Consider the following 12,364-nt stretch of genomic DNA (forward strand, 5'->3'; position numbering starts at 1 on the left):
ATAGGTTGTCTTCAGGATAGCATGTGGGTAGTCTTAGACTCTTAGCCCACTAGGCGGTGACTGAAAAATCCCATCTTGTTGGGACTGGGGGAAGGCGAACCTGCATCCTCCTGGAAGCGGCGCCGGGACGCTAACCACTCAACTACCGCCTGCAAATATATCGACAACGACAAATATTCATGTTGAGCGAGTCTACAACACTGTGGGCCAGACCAATAACGTTGACTGACTTCCTGATGAGACCCACCATTGTTATGCACTAAATCTCCAATGCATTTGGGGAGGCGGTGGCTGAGTCGTCAAAGTAACGGCCCCGTGTTCAGGAGGACGCGAGTTCAATCCCCGCCCGGTGCCACCAAGCTGGGATTTTTCAGCCGCCGCCGAGTGGCTTAAAACTACCCACATGCTGTCCAGAAGACCACCTATCAACCCGGACTCTAGATTCTAGGGTCAAAGATGAGCTCTGGGAGGGCAGCATGAGCCAGTGCAGGATGGCGCCACTATAAACACTCGCCTGCGCCAGAACGTGCTGGGCCGACCATCAGGACCCACCGGAAAGAAACCTTGGACCGACCATCAGGATCCACCGGGAAGAAGCCTACCGGCGCAAAAGGCCGCAATGTAAAAAAAAAAGAAAAAAAAATAGAATGTTTTGGTGACCTCGACATCCTCACCACCTGCATTGGCAGAGTGATCTGTGTCATCCACCAAGTCTCCAAGCGACATGGTCTTGGTTGTGGCCCAGCAGACTTTCAATCCAAGAGGGTTCGTCTTTTCACGTAGCACTTCTCAGCCATCAAAAGGACATCCAACGATTCCGTGAGAACCGCATCATCAGTAAAAACAAGGTCAGTGACCTTGGTATCGCCAACGTATGCTCCGCAACGACTTTGATCAAGAACTTTGCTGAGTATCAAGCCCGTGTAAGTGTTGAAAAAAAATGGAGCAAGGACGCACAACTACCTCACTCCTAACGTAACCTGGAAGAAACTGGAAACATCTACCCCAGACTTCACAGCACTCTCTGCACCAGACTTGAGGTCAGGTCAGAGAATATTGCAGAAATCCTACAGACCGCAGAATGGTCACGCTGCACTGATTCAAATGCATTCTTGATATCGACGTGGTACACTGCGAGTAGCCTCTGACGAAACTCAAGGCGGCGTTCCATAAGGACGCGAAATGCTAGGGTCGGGTCAGTTGTTGGTTTACTGGGGGTGAACCCAGATTACTCAGGTTTCTGAAACAATAGCAAATGGAATCGATTTCATATTGGTAGGAAATGAGTGAGTACTTTGGCCTTCATACTAAGTAGTGTGATATCGAGGTAACTGTTTCGGTTCAGTCGGCTTCTTTTACTTTCCAGACTGAAACTTTTTTTTCTGTCAGCGAACTGCCACACAGCAGGCAACACCTTATGCAACCCATGGGTCATGACTTCCCTCCCGGCTTTCATCATCTCCGCATCCACCTAAGCTGTTTTTTCCAGCCTTCAACTTAGCCCCAGCCTCTATCACCGCCACAACAGAGGAGGGAGATTCGTCTGTTGGTGGATCAGCAGCCACCATCTCCCACCCAGCCAGTGTGAGCTGTCCACTTGGGGGCTCCGCCTTGTACAACTACCAAATGTACTTGGCCCAGCAAGCCCAGTAACCATCAGCATTTAATACTATCTGTTCATCAGCCGCTCGGATAGCACTCTTTTGAAATATAGATTCAGATCTCGGAAAGTAGGTTCGAGGTGTTTTGCATTTAGATAGCCCTCAATAACCTTAGCGAGACCTCTGACACACCTCTCCTTATCCCTTATCACAATGGTCCAAGTCCTTCGCGACATAGTCCTGTATCGCTCCGAATCCTCAGCCAGCCCCTCAGCACGACTCTCCCTTATATTCTCTAGTGTCTCCTTGGGTCGAGGCGGCGTATGAGTGAAGCGACGCGCCCCCTGGGGTATGGTTCCAGTTATTTACTTTATTTCATAGTTTGTCGTTGAAGTATCACATGACCACTGAAAACTGATTTTTTATTTTTTTCGTTTCTGCAAATTCAACATCTTATAAAACTTTTCACTTCATCACCATTGCAGGCTGAGTTTGATTCCTAACTTTGAAGTATTTTAAAGTTATTGTCTTTTGTTGGGCTATGTTATGATTTATAATATTGTTTATTTGATATTGAAGAACTTTTCAACGTTTCCAGCTTAGTATTCGTAATTGGGACTGAAATTCCTTAAGAGTTATCTTGCATTCATAGCAATTCAACGCAAGGCTGCCTGATTGTGCCCAAACACTGTTTTCGTCCGGTAGTCGTGAGCAGGTCTGGCCGATTCCTTGGCCAATTTTTCAAACGCTTTTAGAAACTGAAGACCATACATTAATATATAGCCAGAATCAGTATAAATATATTTGATAAAAGTATGGTGGTAGTGATTACCCCAAATGCTTCTTTTTCAGTAAAGATAACAGCGAAAGGACAAAAAAAAAATAAACATTAATGAAAAAAGGATGCGGAAGTCACAGCTCCTACAAAATAAAAAAAAGTTAAGAGGAGTGGCCAGAAGAAATATCAATTTCTGGAGGAGAGATTGTCTGATACTTTCCTCTTGAGAGTTTAAGTCGTAGGCAGGAGGAAATACAGATGAAGGAAATTTCTTTCAGAGTTTACCAGAAAGAGGGATGAACGAGTGAAGATGCTGGTTAACTCTTGTATAAGGAACTGGACGGTATAGGGATGAGCTTGAGAGGCATGCAGTTACCATGTTTAGAAGACCAGTCACCGTGAAAATCGATAGATGAAAGAGAGGCAACATGGCGGCGGAATTTAAGAGGTAGGAGACTGTCAATAAGAGGAGGGGAATTGATGAGACGAAGAGACTTAGACTCCACTCTGTCCAAGAGAGCTGTGTGTGTGGAGCCCCTCACACGTGAGATGCATACTCCATACGAGGGCGGACAAGACTCCTGTATATGGATAGCAACTCTGCGAGGGAAAGAAATGGCAGAGACGATCCAGAACCCCCAACCTCGAAGAAGCTGATTCAGTGAGAGAAGAGATGTGAAGCTTCCAATTTTTAGCTTGTTTAAATGTATCTACTTCAACATACCTGAGCCAGGGTGGTTATGACGCTTTCGCCAGTTTTTCCGTCGTCAGGAAGTGTGATCTCTGAGCCCACGACGAGGATGACGTCATCGAAAAAGAACCAGGATTTCTGAGCCTTAAGTTGAACAGATGGGCGATTGTACACCATGCTGGTCAACCCTATCATCCCGTCAGTCACTCCGCCCACAAAGCTTGCATTGTTGTAAAAGTACCTCCATGTTGACAGTCCACTTTGATTCTTGAAGTTAAAAAGAAGAAAAAAATCGACATCTTAAAAAAAAAAGAATATTAAAATATTACATATCAAGGAACAATACCCAACGGAAGTCTCACATTTGGCTGCTCCGTATTCCGTTCTCTCGCGAGATTACAAATATCATCTTTCGTTTTACATGCGTTTATTTGTGTTGGCAGATGCTCAGCAGTTATTATCAGTACCTTGAGGATGTGTTCATAATGCCGTTTCATTTCAACCCTATACAACAAAGGTGACAAAAAGTGTGGAGTTATAAAGACACTAGTTTTACATGAAACGCGCAGTTATACACTGCTAGTAAACATATTGCGTGTGCGTGTGAAGGGTTATTATCCCAAAATAGAGACTGGAAGTAAGTCTGTGGTACAAAGTTATAATAAAAGTGACGAGTTACGTAGTAGATCTGATAGTTAGTTTAATATATGATTATATGGGGTTGGCAGACGTGTCTTTTGGCAGTTAAAATTCATTGTCTATAAAATATATTAAATTTGAGTAAAAACAGCCTAGTCAGACGCGGTGCACCTTCCAAGAGAATCCGAGGTTATCACTACCCTTCACATCGCTTCAGTGCACTTCCACGAGTATGATGTACGATATAAGATGTAAACTGTAAACCAATGTTTGCAGTATGCATGTGTGCTAATTCTACAAAAGCTGCTAAGATAATTTAATAAGACAGTACTCACCTCAAGTTCCATTACGTTTTTAGCATAAAGGTTGGTAACACCAGGGACTCGGGCCCAGTCATATACTTGGAACACCTCAGCTTCGGGTTTGCCGTACTCCAGTGAATCAACCAATACCGTCAGGAATCCGTCACCCTGTAAAACGAGTGAATCATTGAGAGAGAGAGAGAGAGAGAGAGAGAGAGAGAGAGAGAGAGAGAGAGAGAGAGAGAGAGAGAGAGAGAGAGAGAGGGGGGGACTGGTTCGCTCTAGTACCCCCTATGGTCCATGAGCAGAGTCCCATCTGTCAGCATTTGCTTAGGGACGGGGCCTGCTCAACCAAAGTCGTTCCCGTGTAATGCCTGCTGTAGGAATTTCTGCTATCACAGTTAATGTTCAGGCAGCACTTAGGCCCTATATAGTTTGCACTATTCTATATTACCATTCAGACATTATTTAATGTTAAAGCACTCAACTTGGAGGTATGTTCACATGCAGGTTTAGTCAAAGGTAATATTCCTGTAGAAGTGAATTAAAAAGGACGATTTTTCTCACTGAATATTCCTCCGTGAGTATTTTGCTGATGGGGAGGTGCTATTACACGGGTACGAATTTGCCATGTTAGTAGACTTTCCGTGAGCAACTTTCTCTGAGCTGCTGAGGCAGCTGATCACATAGTGATGCTGCTTTAGATGAGCAAACTTAGTCTTGATTTTATCTTTGATGGGTAAACGTGCTTACTTCGGGTTTTTGATCGGCTCCATCTGTTTTCGCCTGAAACGCTAGCATTTTTTAAAGCAATAACACAAGCATTTCACGTGCATGCTGTATCATCCACTTGCAATATAATCTCTTCAGCAGGAAATGTTTGATTTGTGAATTGGAATGAACACGTATATATAAAAAAGATATAAAACAATTAGTTCAACCAAATAGAATCCGTAATATTTCAGAAGTCTGTACATCCGCCCTACAGCGGACATCTTGTTGAAGTACATTGAGCACATACACTACCGCATTGCTCTGTTGTCACAAATCACTCTTTCGTGTGTGTTTTTAATCTGGTGGATTTCAGGATTATGTATTAATTTGTTACTTGTTTTTCACACATTTTTTTTCTTACAGCAAAGGACACAGCGCTAGGGCACAGAAAACGGAAACAATAAAAAAAGCCCACTACTCGCTGCTCCTGTAAAGAATCCGAAGAGGTGGCCGAAAGAGCAGTCAATTACGTAAGGTGTCCTGATACCTTCCTCTTGAATAAGTTCAAATCGTAGACAGGAGGAAATACATATGAAAGAAGATCGTTCCAGAGTATAACCAGCGTGAGGGATGAAAGAGTGAAGATGCTGGTTAACTCGTGCGCAAGGGATCTTGACAGTCAAGGGATGAGCTTGAGTAGAAAGTCGTGTGCAGCGGGGCCGCATGAGGGGGGGAGGCATGCAGTTAGCAAGTTCAGAAGGGAAGTCAGCGTGAAAATATCGATAGAAGATAAAAAGGGAGGCAACATGGCGGCGGAATTTGAGAGGTAGAAGACTATCAGTAAGAGGGGGAGACCTGATGAGACGAAGAGCATTAGACTCCACTCCATTAGACTGCACTATTAGTCGCTGTGGGTGGGGACACGGAGGGGATATGAAAAAAAAAAAGTTTCGCGAAAGGTTAGCTGATTCTCTCAAAGCATACCGAAATCTCCCAGTATGAAAGTGTGAGACGGGTATAATTCCAGAATTTTATCAAGAAATCTAACCTAACCTACTCTGACCTGGTATATAATTCATTTATTGCCATTCCTATTATTGATGGGGTGTTTTTCCATTTGATATTTTTTCTTCATTTAAGTGTTTTGAGTCCCCACTTGTTGTGCAGATAAATAGTAACCATAATATGAGCAATGCGACAAAATGAAGAAATACAAGGTACAACACAAAAGTGTACAACCAGTTACTTACACTTAATAGGGCAGGACCTCCCTGAACCTTTTCACTCAACTTGCTCTCCATCTCCCAAGTACATAATACAGCTGCCACAATGATGAAGAAAGGATATACGTCTCGAGACTGATGAGGCGGCTGAGAAAGTGGGCTGAATGGCAAGTATACAAATACAATTTACAAATTGACAAATCTACAAATACAATTGTATAAACAAATCTTTTCAGGGACCGTATACCTAATTCGAGATATAAATATATGCTAGTTATATTCCGTCAGCCATCATATGTCTTATTTAAATTTTTTTCACATATATAAACAAAATATGTTTACAATAAATACTTTAGTCATTCATACATATATGTTCTTTTGAACATATGTCATAGAAAACTTATCTATTCACTGAGTAGAAATAGCTTCAGACCAGTGCGTCTCATGTTCACGAAGAAGAGACCTCCGTCACAAAATGTTCACGGAAGTATGCTCAGTGAGCAAAATCGTTCCCTCGTTATAGTTCCATAACTCTGCTTAATCAGTCGAGAGATGAAGCATGAGATGAGTCCAGCGACCGCCAGTAGTGTGTGCACGAGTCGAAAGACCATGCATAACATGGCAATACTTGCAATGATAATCTTTGTTTGCACGAACGCACGTTTGCAGCTCTACATCCGTATACTTCATATATATGTATGCGATTCCCGCAGCACACATTGGCTAGCTAAACCAGTGGTGTACGTTTACGAAGGGTGCGGGACAAGCACGGAATCGCTGGAAATCCCAGTTCCACAATGAAATCGACAGATAATGAAACCATCCCCTTTCGTCGGCGTTACAACAATACACAAAACGCTAAGACGCGGTCAGTTGTCGACTTAGAAAGCGTGGACCCGTATTACTCAGGTTTCTGCAGCTTCAGCAATTGGTTGCGTAGCCTCAGTTTAACAACATTAACTCTGTTGTCAGCCTTAATGATCTTATTATTCCGAAAAAGAAAACCTTCAGTACTAACAACGATGTGATCGATCTCTCTTGCGACATCATCCGCATTACAAAGTCTCAGAGCGGACAGCTCTGGGTGTGTTGCAGATGATGGCTGCTGATCCACCAATAGACAAAATTCCGTCCTCGCCTGCGGAGTTGAGAGAAGATGTGAGGAAGTTGAAGGGGAAGGCAACTGGAGTTTGTAATATCATTGCGGATCTGAAATCCGAGGTTGAAACCTGATCCATGGATTGCATGCGGTGCTGTCTGCTGTGTGGCAGCCCCGAGCCATTCCTCTTGACTAGAATAGTGGGTTCCATGTCACATCCTGGAAAGGAAAAGGGGGCCGACAGGACTGCAACAGTTACCGTCGTATTACACTGATCTGTTTGCCGGACGAAGTGCGCGCTCATCTTTTTTTTTTTTTTTACATCCATGCCCATTGCGCCGGTAGGCTTTCTTCATAGGCCAGATGGTCGGCCCAGGCCCGTCGTGGCGCAGGCAATTTTTTATAGTGGCGCCAGTTATCATCTGCTGATGATGCGATTTGGCGCACCTGACACTACCAAAATGAAATGCCAGAATTTTTCTCTATACAACATTCCCACACGGCCACTGCGTGTAACGAAACACACGAGAAATTTATCCAGACAAGGAAAGGTTTTGCCGGCGCCGGGGATCGAACCCGCGACCAGCGTAACGGGAGAGCCACCCCTTTACCAGTCGGCCAAAGAGGTACCCCCCTGATTAAGTGGGTTATGGGAGGCTCGCCCATCAGGCAAGTCAGCACTACACGTCTCCCCATTCCCATTTAGATTAACTTCTGTGTGTTGAGTTACCATTTCCTATGAACTTCGAAGAGCATGGGCCATCACTCTACCTGTTACCCTCTCGGGGTGACACAACAGAACCACAGGAGAGGATGCCACCGCCTTGCCACAAGTGAAATGCCAGAATTTTTACTCTTTACTACACTCACACACGCCTTCTGCGTGTAACGAAACACACGAGAAATTAATTCGGACAAAGAAAGGTTTGCCGGCGCCGGGGATCGAACCCGCGACCAGCGTAACGGGAGAGCCACTCCTTTACCAGTCGGCCAAAGAGGTTAAGTGGGCTATGGGAGGCTCGCCTATCAGGCAAGTCAGCACTACAAAACGAGGGATACAAACTCGGTGGAGGCATTGTTTTTGCTGCTTGGATCTTTTCAGGTATTTTCCTTCATAAAGCCTGGGATACATTGTAACAACCCAGCACGACACTTACAAAAAAAAGGAGCACACTGATTGTGACTCCAGCCAAGTTCCACAGCCTAGCTCCATTTTTCCTCTTATTTCTCCATTATGAGAGATTATTAAGGATTTGATGTACACATATGTTAACGTACATGCCTTATTTATACATTATAACCTAGAATTACCCATGTAAATAGTTGTAACAAAAATATGTAAAACATGATGTACTTACTAGCTCAATTTTTCCTACCTGGTCCCCTTATTTCTCCATTAAGAGGGGTTAATAAGGTTTCTGTACTTATCCATTAACATATCACTCTTATACATTCATCCCTAGGACGCATTATAGCCTATGCATTTCATGTCTCACCCATCCTTTGCCTCACAACTAACATTCCTCCATATGTCTACCTAACTTTTCTTTTCACGTCATTACACTTTTCCTGTATCTATTTTGGTTCAGGTTTTAGTTCCAAATAACCATCATTAAGACGTGGTGTTAATTCTCATTGATGATTACAGTAACAAATTAAGCACAGAGAAAACCGTGACAATAAGACATCACTCCTCTCAAAATGGTTTATTATTTGTTGATCCCTCGTTATTTACTCTTGTTTTCACCTATTTAGGACAATGCAAACCTTCCTTAATCTTTTATATGCCTTCTATATAGTTAAATACCCTCCTAAATAATGTAAAATAAGAAGAAGAAAAAAACTGCACTGGAGCGATGTGGATCATATTGCTTACCTGGATCATTTTCCCGTTTTGGGAGAAAAAGGAAAGGTACAGCATCGGCCTTTAGTGATCTTCAAGCCTTCTTGTTGCCTGTGGAGACTTGCTGATCAGCTTCCTCTTGATAATGTAGTGCTGTGTGTAGTCTGTCGCCTTGAAATGACTTGAACAAACACTGGCAGAATCTGGATTTAACTTATCTTTACGACTACATGCATGGATCCACTGCCTAACTAAGGACTTTGTCTTCGGAAAACGATAAAAATTAAGCTTTCCTAGCTTCTTACACCTGTTATTGTAAACAGCACACCTTGTCATTGTTCACAACAAGAAACTTCAATCCAGTGGCGCCGCGGCCACACGTGTGGGTCTCCAGTGACGTCTCGGTTTACGTGTGACCTTACGAGCGCGGTGCATTGTGGGAAAAACAAGTGCTTAGCGATTTATCCTAATATGTCTCTCACCATTGCTCACTGCTAGGTGAACAGGGGCTACACGTGAAAGAAGATAAACCCAACTTATCTTCACCCGCTCGGGGAATCGAACCCCGGTCCTTTTGGTTGTGAGTCAGACGCTCTAACCACTGAGCTACCGGGCCGTGTGTGTGTGTGTGTGTGTGTGTGTGTGTAGTTCAACACGGCCTGATCACGAGTTTGACTCGCTTTCGCCAGCAGGTACCCTCCCGACACGATCAAGTGCATGCTCATCATCGTCGATCTCTGGGTACTGCCTGGAACTCACACACCACACACCCCATCCCCCTTTCTCAAAGGGGGAAAATAACCACTCCTAGTTAACGTAAAGAATCCGGCCTGAGCGGGGCTCGAACCGCCGCCTGTTTGGCCTTGAAGGCTTGCAGCGCGGCGCTCTAGCCGATTGAGCTACAGGGGCGTTGTAACTACCGGAGCGGTGTTGTGTGTGTGTGTGTGCAAAGCCTCGGTCACACATTCACGTATCAAGCCCACGTATGCCCACGTATGTGATTTTTGGCCCATACGTGGCCATACGCGGGATTTGTTGCCGCGATCAACCGGATACGTGTCAGGGGCCGATGTACGTAAAGCTTGCACGGTCATAACGTAAGTACGAGGTAATGCATATTAAGCCTACGCACTGCGCAAGCATGACGTGACGATTACCCGAATTGCCACGACAAGAGACCCCCCCCCCACAAGTAGTGCGTGGCAGAGCACATAACACCCACGTACGTATACCGTATGTGTAACGTGGTGCGTTACGACCTCGCGTCATCCTCACGTTATCCCCACGTAGTACGTCGGTGGGTAAACGTGAGAGGTACATAAGGGCCGTGCTGCACACCTATGATTGCAGTTCCCGTCAACATCTACCTGCAGCAAGACGTACTCCCCTCCTGCTGAATCAACATGGAGAACATTGAAGACGTCCTTGCCCTTATAACACCAGCAAACAGCTATAACACATAATTAATGGAGGCCATCCTGGAGTATGTGCATGCCACGGTACTGGTGGAAGTTGTGATGGTCCACCTCGCAAGTGAAAAAGAAAAAAAAAAGGAGGCCGAGGAGGGTTTGGGCTTGGCCGTACCTGCAAAGAAGAGTGGAGCTAGGCCACTTTGACAACCTGATGGAGGAGTTGGCAACTGAAAGTCCAGAACTGTACGGGAATTTTACCCGGATTGACAAGGACCTCTTCAGTGAAATAGTTGAACGTGTCACACCCCACATTCAGAAGCAACGCACATTCTGGAGAGAATCCCTTGAGCCAAGCCAGAGTGTGGCTATCGCTCTTCGTTTCCTCGCCACGGGTGACTCACACAAGAGTCTGCAATACTCATTCCGAGTAGCCCACAACACCATTAGTCACATTGTACCCGAGACCTGCAGAGTCATTGTTGCTGTCTACGGAGATGAGGAACTGCAGGTGCCACAAACACCAGAGGCTTGGAAGCAGGTTGTTCCAGAGTTGTTGGAGGTTTGAGTGACCCTGAAGCTAAAGAAGCCCCCGTCCGTGATCTCTTGGTGGTGTCCTTAGGCATAGTTGAAGGCAGTGGCGACAAGGTTTACTGACGAGGGCGCTGGCGGGGGCGAGAGGCGATGGTGGTGGATTCGAGGTATATGCTGTTGCTTGTCCGAGAGAGAAACCGAAGCCGCAGCCCGCAAGCCCACCGCACGGCATATATACACCATGCACAGCGTTGCAACATCGTCGTGGGTACCCGAGGAGCAGCGCTGGTGCCACGTACGCTCCTGCACCGCGTGAGGACCCACGTGGTGCGCTGCGGGAACAGGGGAGCAGCGTGGGACCACGTGTAAGGGCCCCGCAAGCACACCGTCAGCGCCACGTATGCGCCACGTTGTACGCGTGGAGCCATGTAAAATTGCGGTTGACGTGAACACCCACGTATCTTTTGAATATGTCGAAAGATGCGTGGCTCCCCACGCACGCTCGGGTGGTGCGTAGCGACCCCCCCGTCTCCGCCCAGTATGCCCACGTACGTAAATACGCATTATGGGACATTTACGTAGTACTTACGTAAGCAGTTGACGACTACCAATTTCCGTTCGTGCGTGGGCATACTTGGCTTGATACGTGAATGTGTGACCGAGGCATAAGGCCCTTTTCACATATGGGAGCTGCAGAGCTGCAGAGCCTCTCAGCAACGCTACTCCTGTGCGACTCAATTTTAGCATCGCTGCTGAGAAGCGCTGCTCATATTTCTAGAAAGTGTTGGGGTGGTGAGTGTCGAATTAACAGTGCTTCTCAGTAGCGCTGCTAAAATTGAGCAGGGCTGCAGTCGAGCTACGCACGCGCTGCTAAAAAAAAGTGGAGCGGCTGCAGCTACGTGTGAAAGCTCCCATTGAATACCCTATATCGTGACGAGCAGCGCTACTTTTTGTGTCCGCCACCGGCTGCGAAACTAACCACTCAAATCCGTCTGTAGCGCTATTTTTTGTGTTTGTGTCTGCGTGTAAAAGTCTCCATTCAACGCCATTAATTACCAGCGGTGGCGCTGCTGAGCAGCGGTGCTTAGTGTCCATGTGTGAACGTGGCCATGAGTGGCCATCACCCACCTGAAAGTAACCCTGAGAATTCAGGTTCTCCCACGATTCCTGACGGCTGGTCCTCAGGGAAAGCACTCTCACACTTGCCATGAACTCCCGTCGTTGGTGCACCGTCAGATCAGAGCTATATGGGAGAAAGATAAATTTATATTTACTTCATAATAGGCAGGCCAAGGGACAATTAAAATTATTCATTTGGCAACCTCTCCCAACAAAAACGAAGCTGAAGACGCTTATGGAATTATATAAATTTTTGTAACAAATATTTTGATATGCCCCATTTGCAAGAGTATTTATACCAGAGGAAAAGCGAAGTACAGACGAAATATTATATATCCTACTGGTGAAAGAGTTAAAAATGTGAATATACTGGTAAGGCGTTATGCCGTTTGGGAAATAGAAGCGAGGTACC

The 12,364-nt window shown here is 45.5% G+C and overlaps 1 protein-coding gene across 1 annotated transcript in view; it reads right to left on the reverse strand.

The window, feature by feature from the left end:
* Window positions 1-12,364, reverse strand: part of LOC126994699 (chondroitinase-AC-like) — a 93,117-nt gene that overhangs the window by 26,402 nt on the left and 54,351 nt on the right. The window contains exons 10-12 of the mRNA XM_050853998.1: window positions 11,962-12,076; window positions 4,045-4,179; window positions 3,104-3,337 (exon numbers count right to left, since the gene is read on the reverse strand). Of these exons, the coding sequence (XP_050709955.1) occupies window positions 3,104-3,337; window positions 4,045-4,179; window positions 11,962-12,076 (484 nt within the window). The remainder of the gene's footprint in view (window positions 1-3,103; window positions 3,338-4,044; window positions 4,180-11,961; window positions 12,077-12,364) is intronic.

The sequence above is a fragment of the Eriocheir sinensis genome, unplaced genomic scaffold (assembly GCF_024679095.1).
Source record: "Eriocheir sinensis breed Jianghai 21 unplaced genomic scaffold, ASM2467909v1 Scaffold850, whole genome shotgun sequence".
Classification (NCBI taxonomy): domain Eukaryota; kingdom Metazoa; phylum Arthropoda; class Malacostraca; order Decapoda; family Varunidae; genus Eriocheir; species Eriocheir sinensis.